The following is a 13268-nucleotide window of genomic DNA, read 5'->3' as shown; positions in this document are numbered from 1 at the left end:
TTAATTATTATTAATATTATCATATCGTTACCCCTCGGGGTAACGTAAACTGATATCAGGGCCCCCTTGTTCTAAACACTGTACAAACAGTACATAGTAACAGCCAGCCCCTGCCCTGACCAGCTTACAGTCTAAATAGACAAGACAGACAATGGTTGTGGAGGACAGGACATAATATAAAAGCAGAGTGGGCAATGGGATGGTGACATTTGTCATGTTAGTTCTATGGTTCAGAAGGCAAGAAATTACAGAAAGATATTCCCTGCTCATCCTTCACGCAAGAGGGATAGATGAAAGGAGAACAGGTGGGGGGAAAAGAGCCAGAAGGGCAGCTGGAAGTGAAGAAACTCTGAGAGAGGGAACTGGGACGAACAATTAATCAGCAGAGTGGAAAGAATGCCCAGATTAAAAACTGACGTATATACCCCTTTATTTCTAAAGTACCGGCCTGCTCCCCTGTCAGCACATGCACATGTCTAGGGACTTGGGACACTGCACAAACGCTTACAAATGCATTATGGTTAAGAACATTAGATGGTTTTAAAATGCAAGGACACCAGATGAACTATTTCAACAGCCACATGCTGCTTATGAGGCTTTAACGCTACTTTTGCTGAGTTCTCAAGGAATCTTCTGTTTGTGCACCTCCTAAGCCTGACTTGCAGCAAATGCAAATCTGCATTCTTTCAGTGGAGCTATACTTACACCAGTTGAGGACCTGGCCCTCTGTGTTTTAGAAGAATCTATTTTCACTGAAGGTTTTTTTTAAGTATATCAATGTCCTGACTCTTACTTTTTGCAGGAATCACTGAAATTATTAATTTTTGTAACTCCTAATTCAGCAATTCTGACAAATTCTTGTTTTATGCTGGCATTATATCACTGACTTCAGTAGAATTGCTCCTGATTTACACCAATGTAAGTGAGAGGAGAAATTAAGCCTAAGGAAAAAGGTCCCATGGACACACATCTGCTCTTTGATACACATGCATGTTTGCCATTTGCCCTGGTTCAAATAGCCTTATTTATACTGCTGTACATCCAGACAGCATTGAAGTCAATTCAGCTACATAGGGAGCAAAGCTGTCAGGTTAAGCAGAATTGGTGCTAACTCATATCTTCATTAATTTACCTAAGGACAGGGCAGAGTTTGGGTCATTCAAAGTTTATTTTAGGTTGTTTTATGCATAGTAGATATTTTCTGCATGAAAAGTGAAGGATTCAGTCAAGATGTAGCTAATCAGGGCACAAACTTACAGCTTGTTGGAGTCACAGAGATGTGGTATGCACAATTTGTTAGAGGCATTATTATGTACTTTAAAACATTGCCTTTCTTTTTCACTACCTGCAACTGGCCACTGACAGAGGTAGGATTCCAGAGCAGATTCCTTAGTGGTCTGATCCAGTGTGGCTAATCCTATGGTCCAAATTCTTTAGTCCCTACTCAGTCCAAACTCTCATTGCAGTCTCAACACTGTGGTAGGAGTTTTGACTGAACGATGATGGAAGGATTTGGTTGGATGAAATTAAAATAAAAATGAAAAAAAAGTTCCCAGTGTTGCAGAGCAGTAGGACTGTCAAGATAACTTCATGCAACAAATAGTTAAAGTTCCAGGGAGTCTAGAAATAACTTTTTTCCTGCCAAGACCTCATAGATAGAGGGGGCTAGTTTTAGTACGTTAAAACTTATCTTCCTATTTGTGTCCCATCATGTACTTTGGACTTTGAGCTCTTGATAATGATTTTTCTCTCTCTCCTGTTGCATTAGCAGTTTCTGTTGGTAAGATCGGTTGATGCATCGGGACCACACAGTTATACAAGGACCTGAAGCTTAGAAACAAGCTACCAACGTGCACACTGAAAAAGAAGCAGCATGGGCTGTAGCAGAAACTGTGGGCTACTCACGGGGGCTATCATTGGTGGAGTACTGGCTGTATTTGGAGGTGCCCTCATACCACTTGGAGATTACCTTGTTGACAGGAAAATAAGAAAGGTACAAGTTATGGTCTCCTTTAAATCTCATATGATTTGTGGTTATTTTAAGTCTTAGAACTTTGGTTGGGAATATCTTTTTTCAGTGTTGAGAAAATTTGCACAATACTGCAATTAGTCGTGAGGGCTTTTCTTTACTGAGAACGTGAATTCAGGCTGATCCAAGTTTTTAGAAAATTGCACATGCCAAAAATAGCTTTTAGTATTTCAACATAAGTTAAGTTTGTTTTTCTTCTATTCTCCCTCTATTTCATGTTTAGCATGAGGGGTAAGTGGTTAAGAAATAGAATCAGAAATATAGGGCTGGACCTTGAGAGGTCATCTAGTCCAGTCCCCTGCTCTGAGGCAGGACCAAGTATAACTGAACCATCCCTGACAGGTGTTTGTCCAAACTGTTCTTTAAAACCTCCAGTGATGGGGACTCTACAACTTCCAAGGGAACTTCCAAGCCTATTCCAGATCTTAACTATCCATAGAGTGAGAAACTTTGTCTAACAGCTAAATGAATCTCCCTGGTTGGAAATTAGGCCAATTACTCCATGTCCACTGAAGGTAGGACATGGAGAACAATTGATCACCCTCCTCTTTATAACAGCCCTTAACAGATCTGAAAACTTTTATCAGGTCCCCCCTCAGTCTTCTTTTCTTAAACTAAACGTGGCCATTTTTTTTTAACTTTTCCACATAGGTCAGATTTTCTAAATCTTTTCTTATTTTTGTTGCTCTTCTCTGGACTCTCTCTAGTTTGCCTACATCTTTCTTCAAGTGTGGCACTCAAAAAATGGACACAGTACACCAGCTGGGGCCTTAGCAGTGCTGAGTAGAGAGGGACAACTACCTCTCATGTTTTACAAACGACAGTACTGTTAGTACACCCAAGAATATTCGCCTTTTTCACAACTGCATGATACACAATGTATCACATTGTTTGCCCCAGTTCAGCTGGTGATCTGCTATAACCCCCATATCCTTCTCAGCATTGCCTTATCAGTTATTCCCCATTTTGTATTTGTGCATTTGATTTTTCCTAAGTGTAGTACTTTGCTCGTCTTTATTGAATTTCATCTTGATTTCAGACCAGTTCTCCAATTTGTCAAACGTTATATTACAGCTGAATTTTCTGATCAAATAATTTACAATTAAACTGCTCTGTGTATAGCTAACAGAGAATCTGGCAACATATGTTGTCGATAGGACTGTCCAGAAAACAAAAAATCTAGTTTACAGAAAATAGTGAGCTTTCACCATCTTTCTTTCTGAACCTCTCTCTGGCTTCATGAATATTTAGTCACTGTGGAACAACTTCAACAGGAGAAATTGAGAAAGAGACTCTATCTAGCTCGATGGTTAAAATATTTACAAGGAATGTGGGGACCTTGGTTCAAGTCCTTGTGCTCTCCCACATTTGAATCTTCATTGGAAGTGAGCGACATGCACAGTTGGTGTAAATCTGCATAGCTCCACTGACTGTAATAGAAATACACCAGCTGGCCCTAATCCTACTGCAGTCAATGGGACTTTATCCCAGTGGCTAAAGTTTAGCATGTGCATAAATCTTTGCAAGATTGAGGATCTGGCCCTTGCAGTTTTGGAAGCTAGTATTTTTTTTTACTGTTACTTTATTTCCTTTGTTTGTTAATGCTCAATTGCTTACTAATCTCTGAATCTTTTTTTTTTCACATATGGCAACAATTCGGCAACAATGTAGCCACTCACTTAGCTCTAGCTAGTAGGAGTATTCTCAGTGATGTTAGGTTCTGATCCTGCAATGAAATGCCTTCTGGCTGACCCCTGTGCCTGCAAAGAGCCCCTTCAAAGTCTACTGGAGTCCAACTGTGTCTGCCTCCTTGCATTATCAGGGCCTTACGTACTAGCAGGGCTGTGAGCAGAACAAGGGAAGTGGTTCCTAATAGAGCTGGGTGGAGAAACATATTCCATTTTGTGGAGGATTTTGCTATTTTGAAACTTTGATTTCATTCCAATTTGAAACACAAATTAAAAATTTCAAAATTTTCCATGGAAGGGGATGAAGCTCTAGGGTCCCTGGCTTTGGGATGGTTTGCATGGCCTGGAAACAGCAGGCCCTGGAAGATCAACTTCCCCAGCAGCCCACCAAGCAGCTGCCAAGGAGACAGGTGAGTGAGCTGGCAGGAAGCCAGGCAGGTTACCACTGGGCCCCTTGTTGACTTCCAGAGGAACTTCATCAAAATCAATTGATGAATCGGCAAATTCCAACCAAAAAAAACTGCTTCACTGGGATTACACAACCAGTTCTAGTACCTAGTTTTGTTCGGATGCAGAGAGAAGCCACACAATAGCTAAAAACACTGGTGTGTCTCACTAAGTATTTAATTTTACCTATCAACATTTTAGGAGATAGAAATCATGCAAAAAACATTTTCACAAACATTTTATTGAATCTTGGAGGAACATGTAATTACATAAGAACATAAGAATGGCCATACTGGGTCAGACCAGAGATCCATCAAGCCCAGTATCGTGTCCCCTGACAGTGGCCAATGGCAGGTGCTCCAAAGGGAATGAACAGACAGGTTATCATCAAGTGATCCATGCCCTGTCATCCAGTCTCAGCTTCTGGCAAACAGAGCCTAGGGACACCATCCCTGCCCATTTCCTATCTTTTAACCAGTTACCAATGCATGAGAGAACCTTCCCTCTTATCCCATGACTACTTATTTTACTTAAGAGCCTTTGGTGAGGGACCTTGTCAAGGGCTTTCTGAAAATCTAAATACATTATATCCACTAGATCTCCTTTGTCCGCATGCTTGTTGACTCCCTCAAAGAATTCTAGTAGATTGGTGAGGCATGATTTCCCTTTACAAAAAACATGTTGACTATTTCCCAACAAATTATGTTCATCTATGTGTCTGACAATTTTGTTCTTTACGATATTTTTAACCAATTTTCCCGGTACTGAAGTGAGGCTTACTGGCCTGTAGTTGCCAGGGTCACCTCTGGAGCCCTTTTTAAAAATTGGCATCACATTAGCTATCTTCCAGTCATTTGGTACAGCAGCTGATTTAAGTGATAGGTGACAGATGACAGTTAGTAGTCCTGCATTTTCACATTTTTGTTCCTTCAGAACTCTTGGGTGAATACCATCAGGTTCTGGAGACTTATTACTGTTTAGTTTATCAATTTGTTCCAAACCCTCCTCTAATGACACCTCAATTTGGGACAGTTCCTCAGATTTGTCACCCAAAAAGAATGGCTCAGGTTTGGGAATCTCCCTCACGTCCTCAACAGTGAAGACCGATGCAAAGAATTCATTTAGTTTCTCTGCAATGGCTTTATCGTCTTTGAGTGCTCCTTTAGCATCTCCATTGTCCAGTGGCCCCACTGGTTGTTTAGCAGGCTTTCTGCTTCTGATGTATTAAAAAAAATGTTGCTATTACTTCTGGAGTCTTTGACTAGCTTTTCTTTAAATTCTTTTTTGGTCTTTCTAATTATATTTTTACACTTCATTTGCCAGAGTTTATGCTCTTTTCTATTTTCCTCATTAGGTTTCATCTTCCATTTTTTAAAGGATGCCTTTTTGCCTCTCACTGCTTTTTTTATGTTGTTGTTTAACCACGGTGGCTCTTTTTTAGTTCTCTTACTATGTTTTTTAATTTGGGGTATACATTTAAATTGAGCCTCTATTATGGTGTCTTTAAAAAAGTTTCCACTCAGCTTGCAGGGATTTTACTTTTGGTACTGTACCTTTTAATTTCTGTTTCACTAACCTCCTCATTTTTGTGTAGTTCCCCTTTCTGAAATTAAATGCTACAGTGTTGGGCTGCTGTGGAGTTTTCCCCACCACAGGGATGTTAAATTTAATTAAATTATGGTCACTATTACCAAGTGGTCCAGCTATAATCACCTCTTGGACCTGATCCTGTGCTCCACTTATAAACTATGTATCACTGATATAATCTTGAGAGATACTCAGATTTCTGGACATTAAGTATTTTTTTTGGATTAGACCAGACCATTCTTTTAATCTCCTTCTGTTTTTTCTACACTTGGAGTATTTATGTTGCTAACATTATTGTACATTCATTTATTTGATATAAATATATTTTTGAGATTACTTTTGCGACAAACATATCTTTGCAAATGTCTACATGAGTTTTGTGGCAATGATGCATATGTATGAATTCTTAACTTGTGATTTTTAAATGTGATCATCTTTAGCTTCTTTCTGTTTTATTTTTTTGTGATAATTTGTTTCAGATGCTTGAATTTTTCACTCTTCAGCTTCTCTAATTAAAAGAGACTCAGGCTGAATTACAGGGTACTGTAGGGTTCCATTTTCATTAGTATTCTAAATCTAATATGCACAGTTGAAAATTGAAAAGCAGGGTTCTACAGTTTTCGCTGCCCCAAGCAGCATACCAAATTGCCGCTGTGGACGGCGGGGGCAGTCCGTGTGCCCTTAGGGTGGCAGGCGCGTTTCCGTGGCGGTGGCAATTTGGCGGCAGCTTCTATGTTTAGCTGAAGCCCCGCAGACAGCTAAACATAGAAGCTGATGCTGAATTGCTGCCGCCACGGAAACGCGCCTACCACCCTAAGGGCACACGGACTGCCCCTGCCGTCCGCAGCGGCAATTCGGCGCGCTGCTTGGGGACAAAACAACAAGGACTGTCGCTCCTTGCAGATTGCCGCCCCAAGCACCAGCTTGGAATGCTGGTGCCTGGAGCCGGCCCCGTTGAAAAGATACAGCTAGTCCTGCACACTCATACTGAGCCTGACTCAAGATGGATTCCTTCTTCCTTGTGCATCATCATCACCAGTCAAACCAGTTTTAATGAAAATTTCTTCAGGAAAGTTTCTCAGGTTCAGGACAGAACATTCAGAAAATAGAGGGAATGCAGAATAACCAAAACTCTGGTGGTTTCGAGCACTCAGCTGGGATTTGAGAGATCTGGGGTCAAGTCCCTACTCTTTATGATTCAGAGTAGGAATGTCACCCTAGGTCTTGTACACCCCAGGCGTACCCACTGCATTACTGGCTGTGTGGGGCTCTCTAGCCAGCTCTGCTGTTTTGGGGTATCTGATTTTTTTTAATGAAAAATGTACGTCTCTGTTTAATTCCAAAATGGAATAAAAACAAATTTTGAAACCAACATTTTTTTTCAGAAAACCGAATTGTCACTTTCTGTCCAGCTCTACTGCTGAGAGTGAAAATGCTATTTTTACAAAGTTGCTTTTGAGACTAGAATCATAGATCCATATTTCAAAGCTTTTCACACTGGGCTCAGATCCGGTAGGAGGACACTGGCAGTACCACTACCTATCCGAGCTCTGAGTTAATCCCTGTGGCATGTAGAGGTTCATGGTGGCTCTGGGAGATGTAATTTGATATACATCCAGGTTCAATAAATTTGGCTTAAACTTTTATTGCTGGGATTAAGAAAGCAATGGTTTAACAAAGCAACTTGCCCTTTCAGCTGCTGAGGGTTGAGATCTGACACCTCACAAGTATGGTGACTAAAACAGTCACAAACTAACTTCTTATTGACTAGTATCCACATCATGCAATCACCAGGAACTTATACAGTTCACCCCAAACAAGTCCTGTTAAAGCAAATGGGACTTTGATGTGAATAAAATGGGAAAGTTTTGGTTCCACAAATTAACACCATTAAACAAGCCTTGCCAAGAACAGCTGAATTATGTCTTGCTGGTCTGGCCCGAGGTACACAGACTAAGCCATGAACAGAAGCCTGAATAATGCCAGTGCTTCACATGTTTCTGCCCTCTGGGCCAAACCCTGCAGCCTTTACTGAAGTCAGTAAGAGGTTTGCCTGCAGGATTTAACTCATGGCAGTTCTTCCCTTTCACTAAACATATTTATTTCCATTTCAGATATTTTTATTTTTAGGGAGGTGGGATAGCTCAGTGGTTTGAGCATTAGCCTGTTAAACCCAGGGTTGTGAGTTCAATCCTTGAGGAGACCACTTAGGGGTCTGGGGCAAGAATTGGTCCTGCTAGTGAAGGCAGGGGGCTGGACTCAATGACCTTTCAAGGTCCCTTCCAGTTCTAGGAGACTGGTATATCTCCAATTATTACTCCAATACTTTTGAGGATAATAAATCCCAAACCAGATGCACTTAGTAGTTTGACCTCTAACTCCACCATTATCTCCTAGATAAGGGTCTGTGGGCAGGTGCTTATCACAGCCTGCTCTAAAACAAAGTCCACACAATATGTGGAATCAAAAAGTCACCATTCCTGCAGTTCAGCTTTCTTAACAAAAACATGGCAATAGCAAACTTCAGCTTAAACATTCTACCCAGATTTCGCTGCCTCTAGGGGCCCTACTCTGTGGAAATGACAGACAGCCAGGACACTAATCAGGGTAAATGCAGGACTGTCTTTATTTCCTGTTTACATGGATTCTTACCTCTTTACTATATGCCCCCTGACTTATGCCTATTCTGCAGCTGGGAGAGCCTCCCAGCCTGGGTAGACAGACTCATGCTAGTTCCATTCAAGCTAGTGCACTAAGAATAGCTCTGTTGATGTTGCAGCTCGGGCCCACCTGACCCCCTGGTTCTGTGCATGGGTCGCTAGCCCAGGTCTCTGGCAGAGCTGCACTGTCCGCATTGCTAGTTTTAGTAGGCTAGCTCGAGTGATGTTAGTGCAAATCTGTCTGCCCAGCCTGGGAGGCTCACTCCCAGCCACAGTGTAGACCTGCCTCTGGTGGCCACTCAGAATAGTGGTTCTAAACCAGAGGTGGGGAACCTTTTTTATATCAGGGGCCATTGACCCGTGGGAGGACACGGAAGCTCAGGGCTTCCCTAGGCTCTGAGGTGGGGCCAGAAATGAGGTGTTCAGAGTGCAGGAGGGGTCTCCAGGCTGGGACAGGAGGTTGAGGTGTGGGTGGTGGTGCAGGGCCTGGGAGGGTCTTAGGGTGAGGGGGTTCTGACCTGGGGCAAGGGGTCGGGGAACGGGAGGGAGTTTGGAGTGCGGGCTCCAGCCAGGCAACGCTTACCTCAGGTGGCTCCCGGCTGGCGGTGCAGTAGGGCTAAGGCAGGGTCTCTGCCTCCCCTGGCTCTGCGCTGCTCCCAGAAGAAGTGGCCATGTTCAGCCCCTAGGTGGAGGGACCAACTGGCTCTGGGTGGTACACGCTGCCCCCGCAGCTCCCATTGGCCGAGGTTCCTGGCCAATGGGAGCTGCAGAGCCGGTGCTGGGGGCAGGGGCAGCACACGGAGCTTCTCTGATTGCCCCTGCTCCTGGGGGGCCACAGAGACATGTGAGTCACTTCCAGGAGCTGCATGGACCTGATTGGACTTTTAACATCCTGGCAACCCCAGCTTCCCCCTGCAGCGGAGTGAGCTGGTGTTTGTGTCTCCAGCCCCACAGGGTGTGGGAGGGTAGGAGGCACCAAGGCTCAGGGCTTCTGGCTTGCAGCCTGGACAATTGCGGCAGGCTGCATGAAATGAAGCAGCAGGCCGTAGCCCACCTGCGGGCCATAGGTTCCCCACCCCTGTTCTAAACATTCACAACTAACATCACGTAGTCCCGAGTGCTTAGCCTACACCCTGGATCCTCTCTTTGTATAGCGCACTCCCATCCAGGGCTGGTGTGGGTTTTTTTAGGCAGAGGCCTATTGAGGGAATCTCCACCCAGGCTGCCTTGCTCCAGCCCTGCATTGTCTGGGAGCTGCACTGGTGCTATACTGTGGCCAGGGCACCCTTGAAAACAGCAGCCGCAGCCAAGAGCTTACAGCAGCAATGCAGTTCTGTCCCAGTCACTCCCCAGAACAGCTCTCAGGAGATCTGTGCCTTCACATGCACTCCCACAGACACACCAGCAGTAGCAGCCGGGCAGGGGCTAGGATCCAGCGCCGCTCCAAGCCAGCTACAGCGAAGCTGTCAGAGAGGGGCATTTCCCCTTTTAAAGGTACCTGCCTCTGCCTCAGGAGGGCTCCAGTTCAGTTCCCCCTAACACTAGAGCTTGTGTGGTGGACAGAATTTCCATTTCATGTAGGATTGTGAGATTTGGGAAGCTGGCTTTGTTCCAGTTAGGAATGAAACCCAAACATTTTGAAATTCTCCACTGAAGAAATTTTGATTTTTAAAATATAGTTTGGATCAATCAAAATGTTTTGTGTTTGCTTTTGGCTTTTAAAATGTTACATTATAATATAGAATGAAACAAAGTCAGTTCAAAACAGAAAACGAAAATGTCTCATTTAGAAAATGTCTAAACAAGACTTTTGTGATGTCATTGGACCACCTTCTCCCTCCCTTGTCCCTGCCCACCCCACCCCCTGCCTAGGTTTGTTGAAATGACAGGTTTTGCAAAGCATTTTGATTTAAGTAGAACAGCATTTTCTGACAGAAAAAGGTTTCATGGAAGTTTTTCTTAGCTGCTCTACCCAACACCTCAAAAGCCATTTTAAGGAGATGCTTAGGCCAACAAAATCTCTAATTCCAGCCTTCTAACCAACTCACTTTATGTACCTGGGGTAATGAGCCACCTGCCTAGGTGACTTGGTAGAATCCAATGTTCCTTAACCGTCCAACTCCTGATAACAGAGATATCCCTGATAACATGTTGGAATCTTTTAGGCAAATGCTACCAGCTGTGCAAGACTCACATAGCCAAGATGAATTTCATGCATACAAAGCAATAAACCTATCGGTGATAATGATTACTGTAACTCAGCAGTTTGACTCTCTGCCTATCTATTATCTATCATAGGCCTTATCCTCCTTTCTTTTATATCAGTGGGAAGGGATCGTGCTTGATTAACAACAGTGTATTTGGAAAGAGAATTGGGCCCTGCTTGCATGTCCATATCAGTGATACTAACTAAACTCCTTGCTTTGAGCCACACACAGCCCTATACATAATAAATAGTAATACGGGGCCTAATCCTGCAATCCGTAGTCAGGGCCTTAATGATAAAAACCTTCATTGACTTCGATAGAAGTTTTTTCGCATGCAGAGACTGAAAAAGCACGAAACGATTTGGCCCGATAAAGCCTGAATAAGGACTTTAATCTACATAAGACTCATCATTGTCGTCATCACTTTAAAAGTAGTAAATAATTAAGACAAACTAGAAAATATAACCCTGAGAATTATTCCTTCCCTGGGAATATATTTGACTCCGTTTTACAGAATTCGGAATGCACATTTTCCGTTGCACAAGGCAGCTGATATACTCATAAAATGGCCAGGTGTGTGACAAAGCTGAGATAGGCCAATAGTAGCTTTGCTTCAACCTGAGGTGCTCACAACATGGGCAGCTTGAGCTTCCCAGAAGTCGGCATCTTTTGGAGGCCTGTTCAGAGACATTGTCAAACAGCAACTTTCCTTGTTTTAGTTTTTTCATCACCAAACATGTCAATTTGATTATTGTGAGGCTTCAAAATGAAGCCAGTCCCCATTACTTTTGATTCTCATCATTCCCTGTGTTTTTAATCTGCTAGCTAATGTATGGAAGGTGGGGATAAAAGGGATAGGTTCAATCCAGGAGTAAGTGAGTGAAGGTCCCATTGGTTTTTCACATTTAAGCCATGGAGAGAATTTAATCCTGTGACAAGTACATTACAGAAGCATTAAATCTTGCATTCAACACACTATAATCAATAAATGTGATATTAGAAATGGTCAAAAACATTCCATTGAAATATATTTTTTGGGGAAAATAGCTTGTTAAGTAAATAGAAATATTTGCAGAAAATTTGCTTTTGTCAAAAACTTTTGGGTTTTAGTTTTTAAATGAGAATGTTCAAAGTCTGATTTCTTTTAATGCAAACCCAAAATATTTTCCAAGAAAAATGTGGACCAAAACTATATATATATGAAATTATCTGGGCTCTGAGTTACTACAGAGACTTCTTTCCCGGGTGTCTGGCTGGTAGGTCTTGCCCACATGCTCAGGGTCTAACTGATCATCAGATTTGGGGTTGGGAAGGAATTTTCCCGTGGGTCAAATTGGCAGAGACCCTGTTTTTTTCTTTTTGGGGGTGTATGTGTGTGGTTTTTTTGCCTTTCTCTGCAGCATGGGGAACAGGTCACTTGCAGGTTTAAACTAGTGTAAATGGTGGACTGTCTGTAACTTGAAGTCTTTAAATCATGATTTGAGGACTTCAGTAACTCAGCCAGAGGTTATGGGTCTATTACAGGAGTGGGTGGGTGAGGTTCTGTGGCCTGCAATGTGCAGGAGGTCAGACTAGATGATCATGATGGTCCCTTCTGAATTTATCTCAGTCTGTGGAGTCTCATCCATTTATCATGGATAGCAATCAAGCATTTGGAAAGCATATTGTGGGTTGCACTTGATTTCCCAATATCCTAATTTGAGCTGACAAATATGAGAGAGAGAAGAAACTATTGAGGCTACAGCCAAAGCATGGAGTCCCTGTCTGACATTTCATTGTAAAGGCCGGCCAAGAAAACAAGACAATGCAGCATGTGGTGAGCTGCTCTCCGTGATCTGCAAAGTCCCCAGCCATGGTCTCTAGCCCCAGTTCTGAGAGGGTATGAATGTAAAGGACAATCCCTGCTTTCATTTAAAAAAAAAAGTCTCTAGCCCTTTTCTTGCAAAGGCTCCTTTGAAAATAGAAACTGATGTCCAGCCCTAGAGATTAACGTTTTCTGCTTTGGTAACTCCCCCTTCCCCTCTAGCCAGACAGGGCTGGATTTTCAGACCTACTGAAACCTGGCACCATGTGTTCTTGGAGGGAGAACAGACCAGTTAATGGTTTTGGGATGCGGTGCTTAGGAGGCTCTGACTTCACTGCCAAAAGAGGTGAGGTATTATCATGGGACAACGAATGCGTGTTAGCTCTCCTGCTGTAAAATGCTAGTGGAGATTAGGCGCCTATGGTTTTACCATAAGGTTAACTAGGCAATGACAACCACAGGCGCACGTCTAGTGTTGCATTCACTGAGCTACATCATGGTAAAAACTACAGGTGCTTTAGCTCCACTAGGATTTTACAGCAGGAGAGCTAATGTGCATTCATTATCCTGCGGTCAAAAACGTGCCTTTTTTGGCAGTGATGATATAGCCACAGCCTGCCTTTTAGGGGACTAGAACCTCTGCCAGCTATCGCTTAGCTGGAGGCTGTGGCGAAGTCAGTGTGGTCTCCTGGATAAGGCCTAATAGCATGAGAACTAGCTTGGCATTGTGTAGTAAACATGGGGCTGAAAGCAAGGGACTCCTGCATTCCAATGCCAGCTCCGACACAGTCTCTTTACACAAAAATTAGACTATGTTAACTATCCTGTATAATGAGAGTAGTATGA

At 43.0% G+C, this 13268-nt stretch overlaps 1 protein-coding gene across 1 annotated transcript in view; it reads left to right on the top strand.

Annotated features, from left to right (window-relative positions):
- Positions 1-1768: 1768 nt before the first annotated feature.
- The window catches only part of CD36 (CD36 molecule), a 36632-nt gene continuing 25132 nt past the window's right edge, over positions 1769-13268 (top strand). Inside the window, exon 1 of the mRNA XM_045001947.1 lies at positions 1769-1993. Within this exon, the coding sequence (XP_044857882.1) occupies positions 1874-1993 (120 nt within the window). The 5' untranslated portion in view covers positions 1769-1873. The remainder of the gene's footprint in view (positions 1994-13268) is intronic.

Source organism: Mauremys mutica, chromosome 1 (assembly GCF_020497125.1).
Source record: "Mauremys mutica isolate MM-2020 ecotype Southern chromosome 1, ASM2049712v1, whole genome shotgun sequence".
NCBI classification, from domain to species: domain Eukaryota; kingdom Metazoa; phylum Chordata; order Testudines; family Geoemydidae; genus Mauremys; species Mauremys mutica.
The sequence above is the reverse complement of the archived record's forward strand: the minus strand, read 5'-3'. Positions and strand labels throughout refer to the sequence as shown.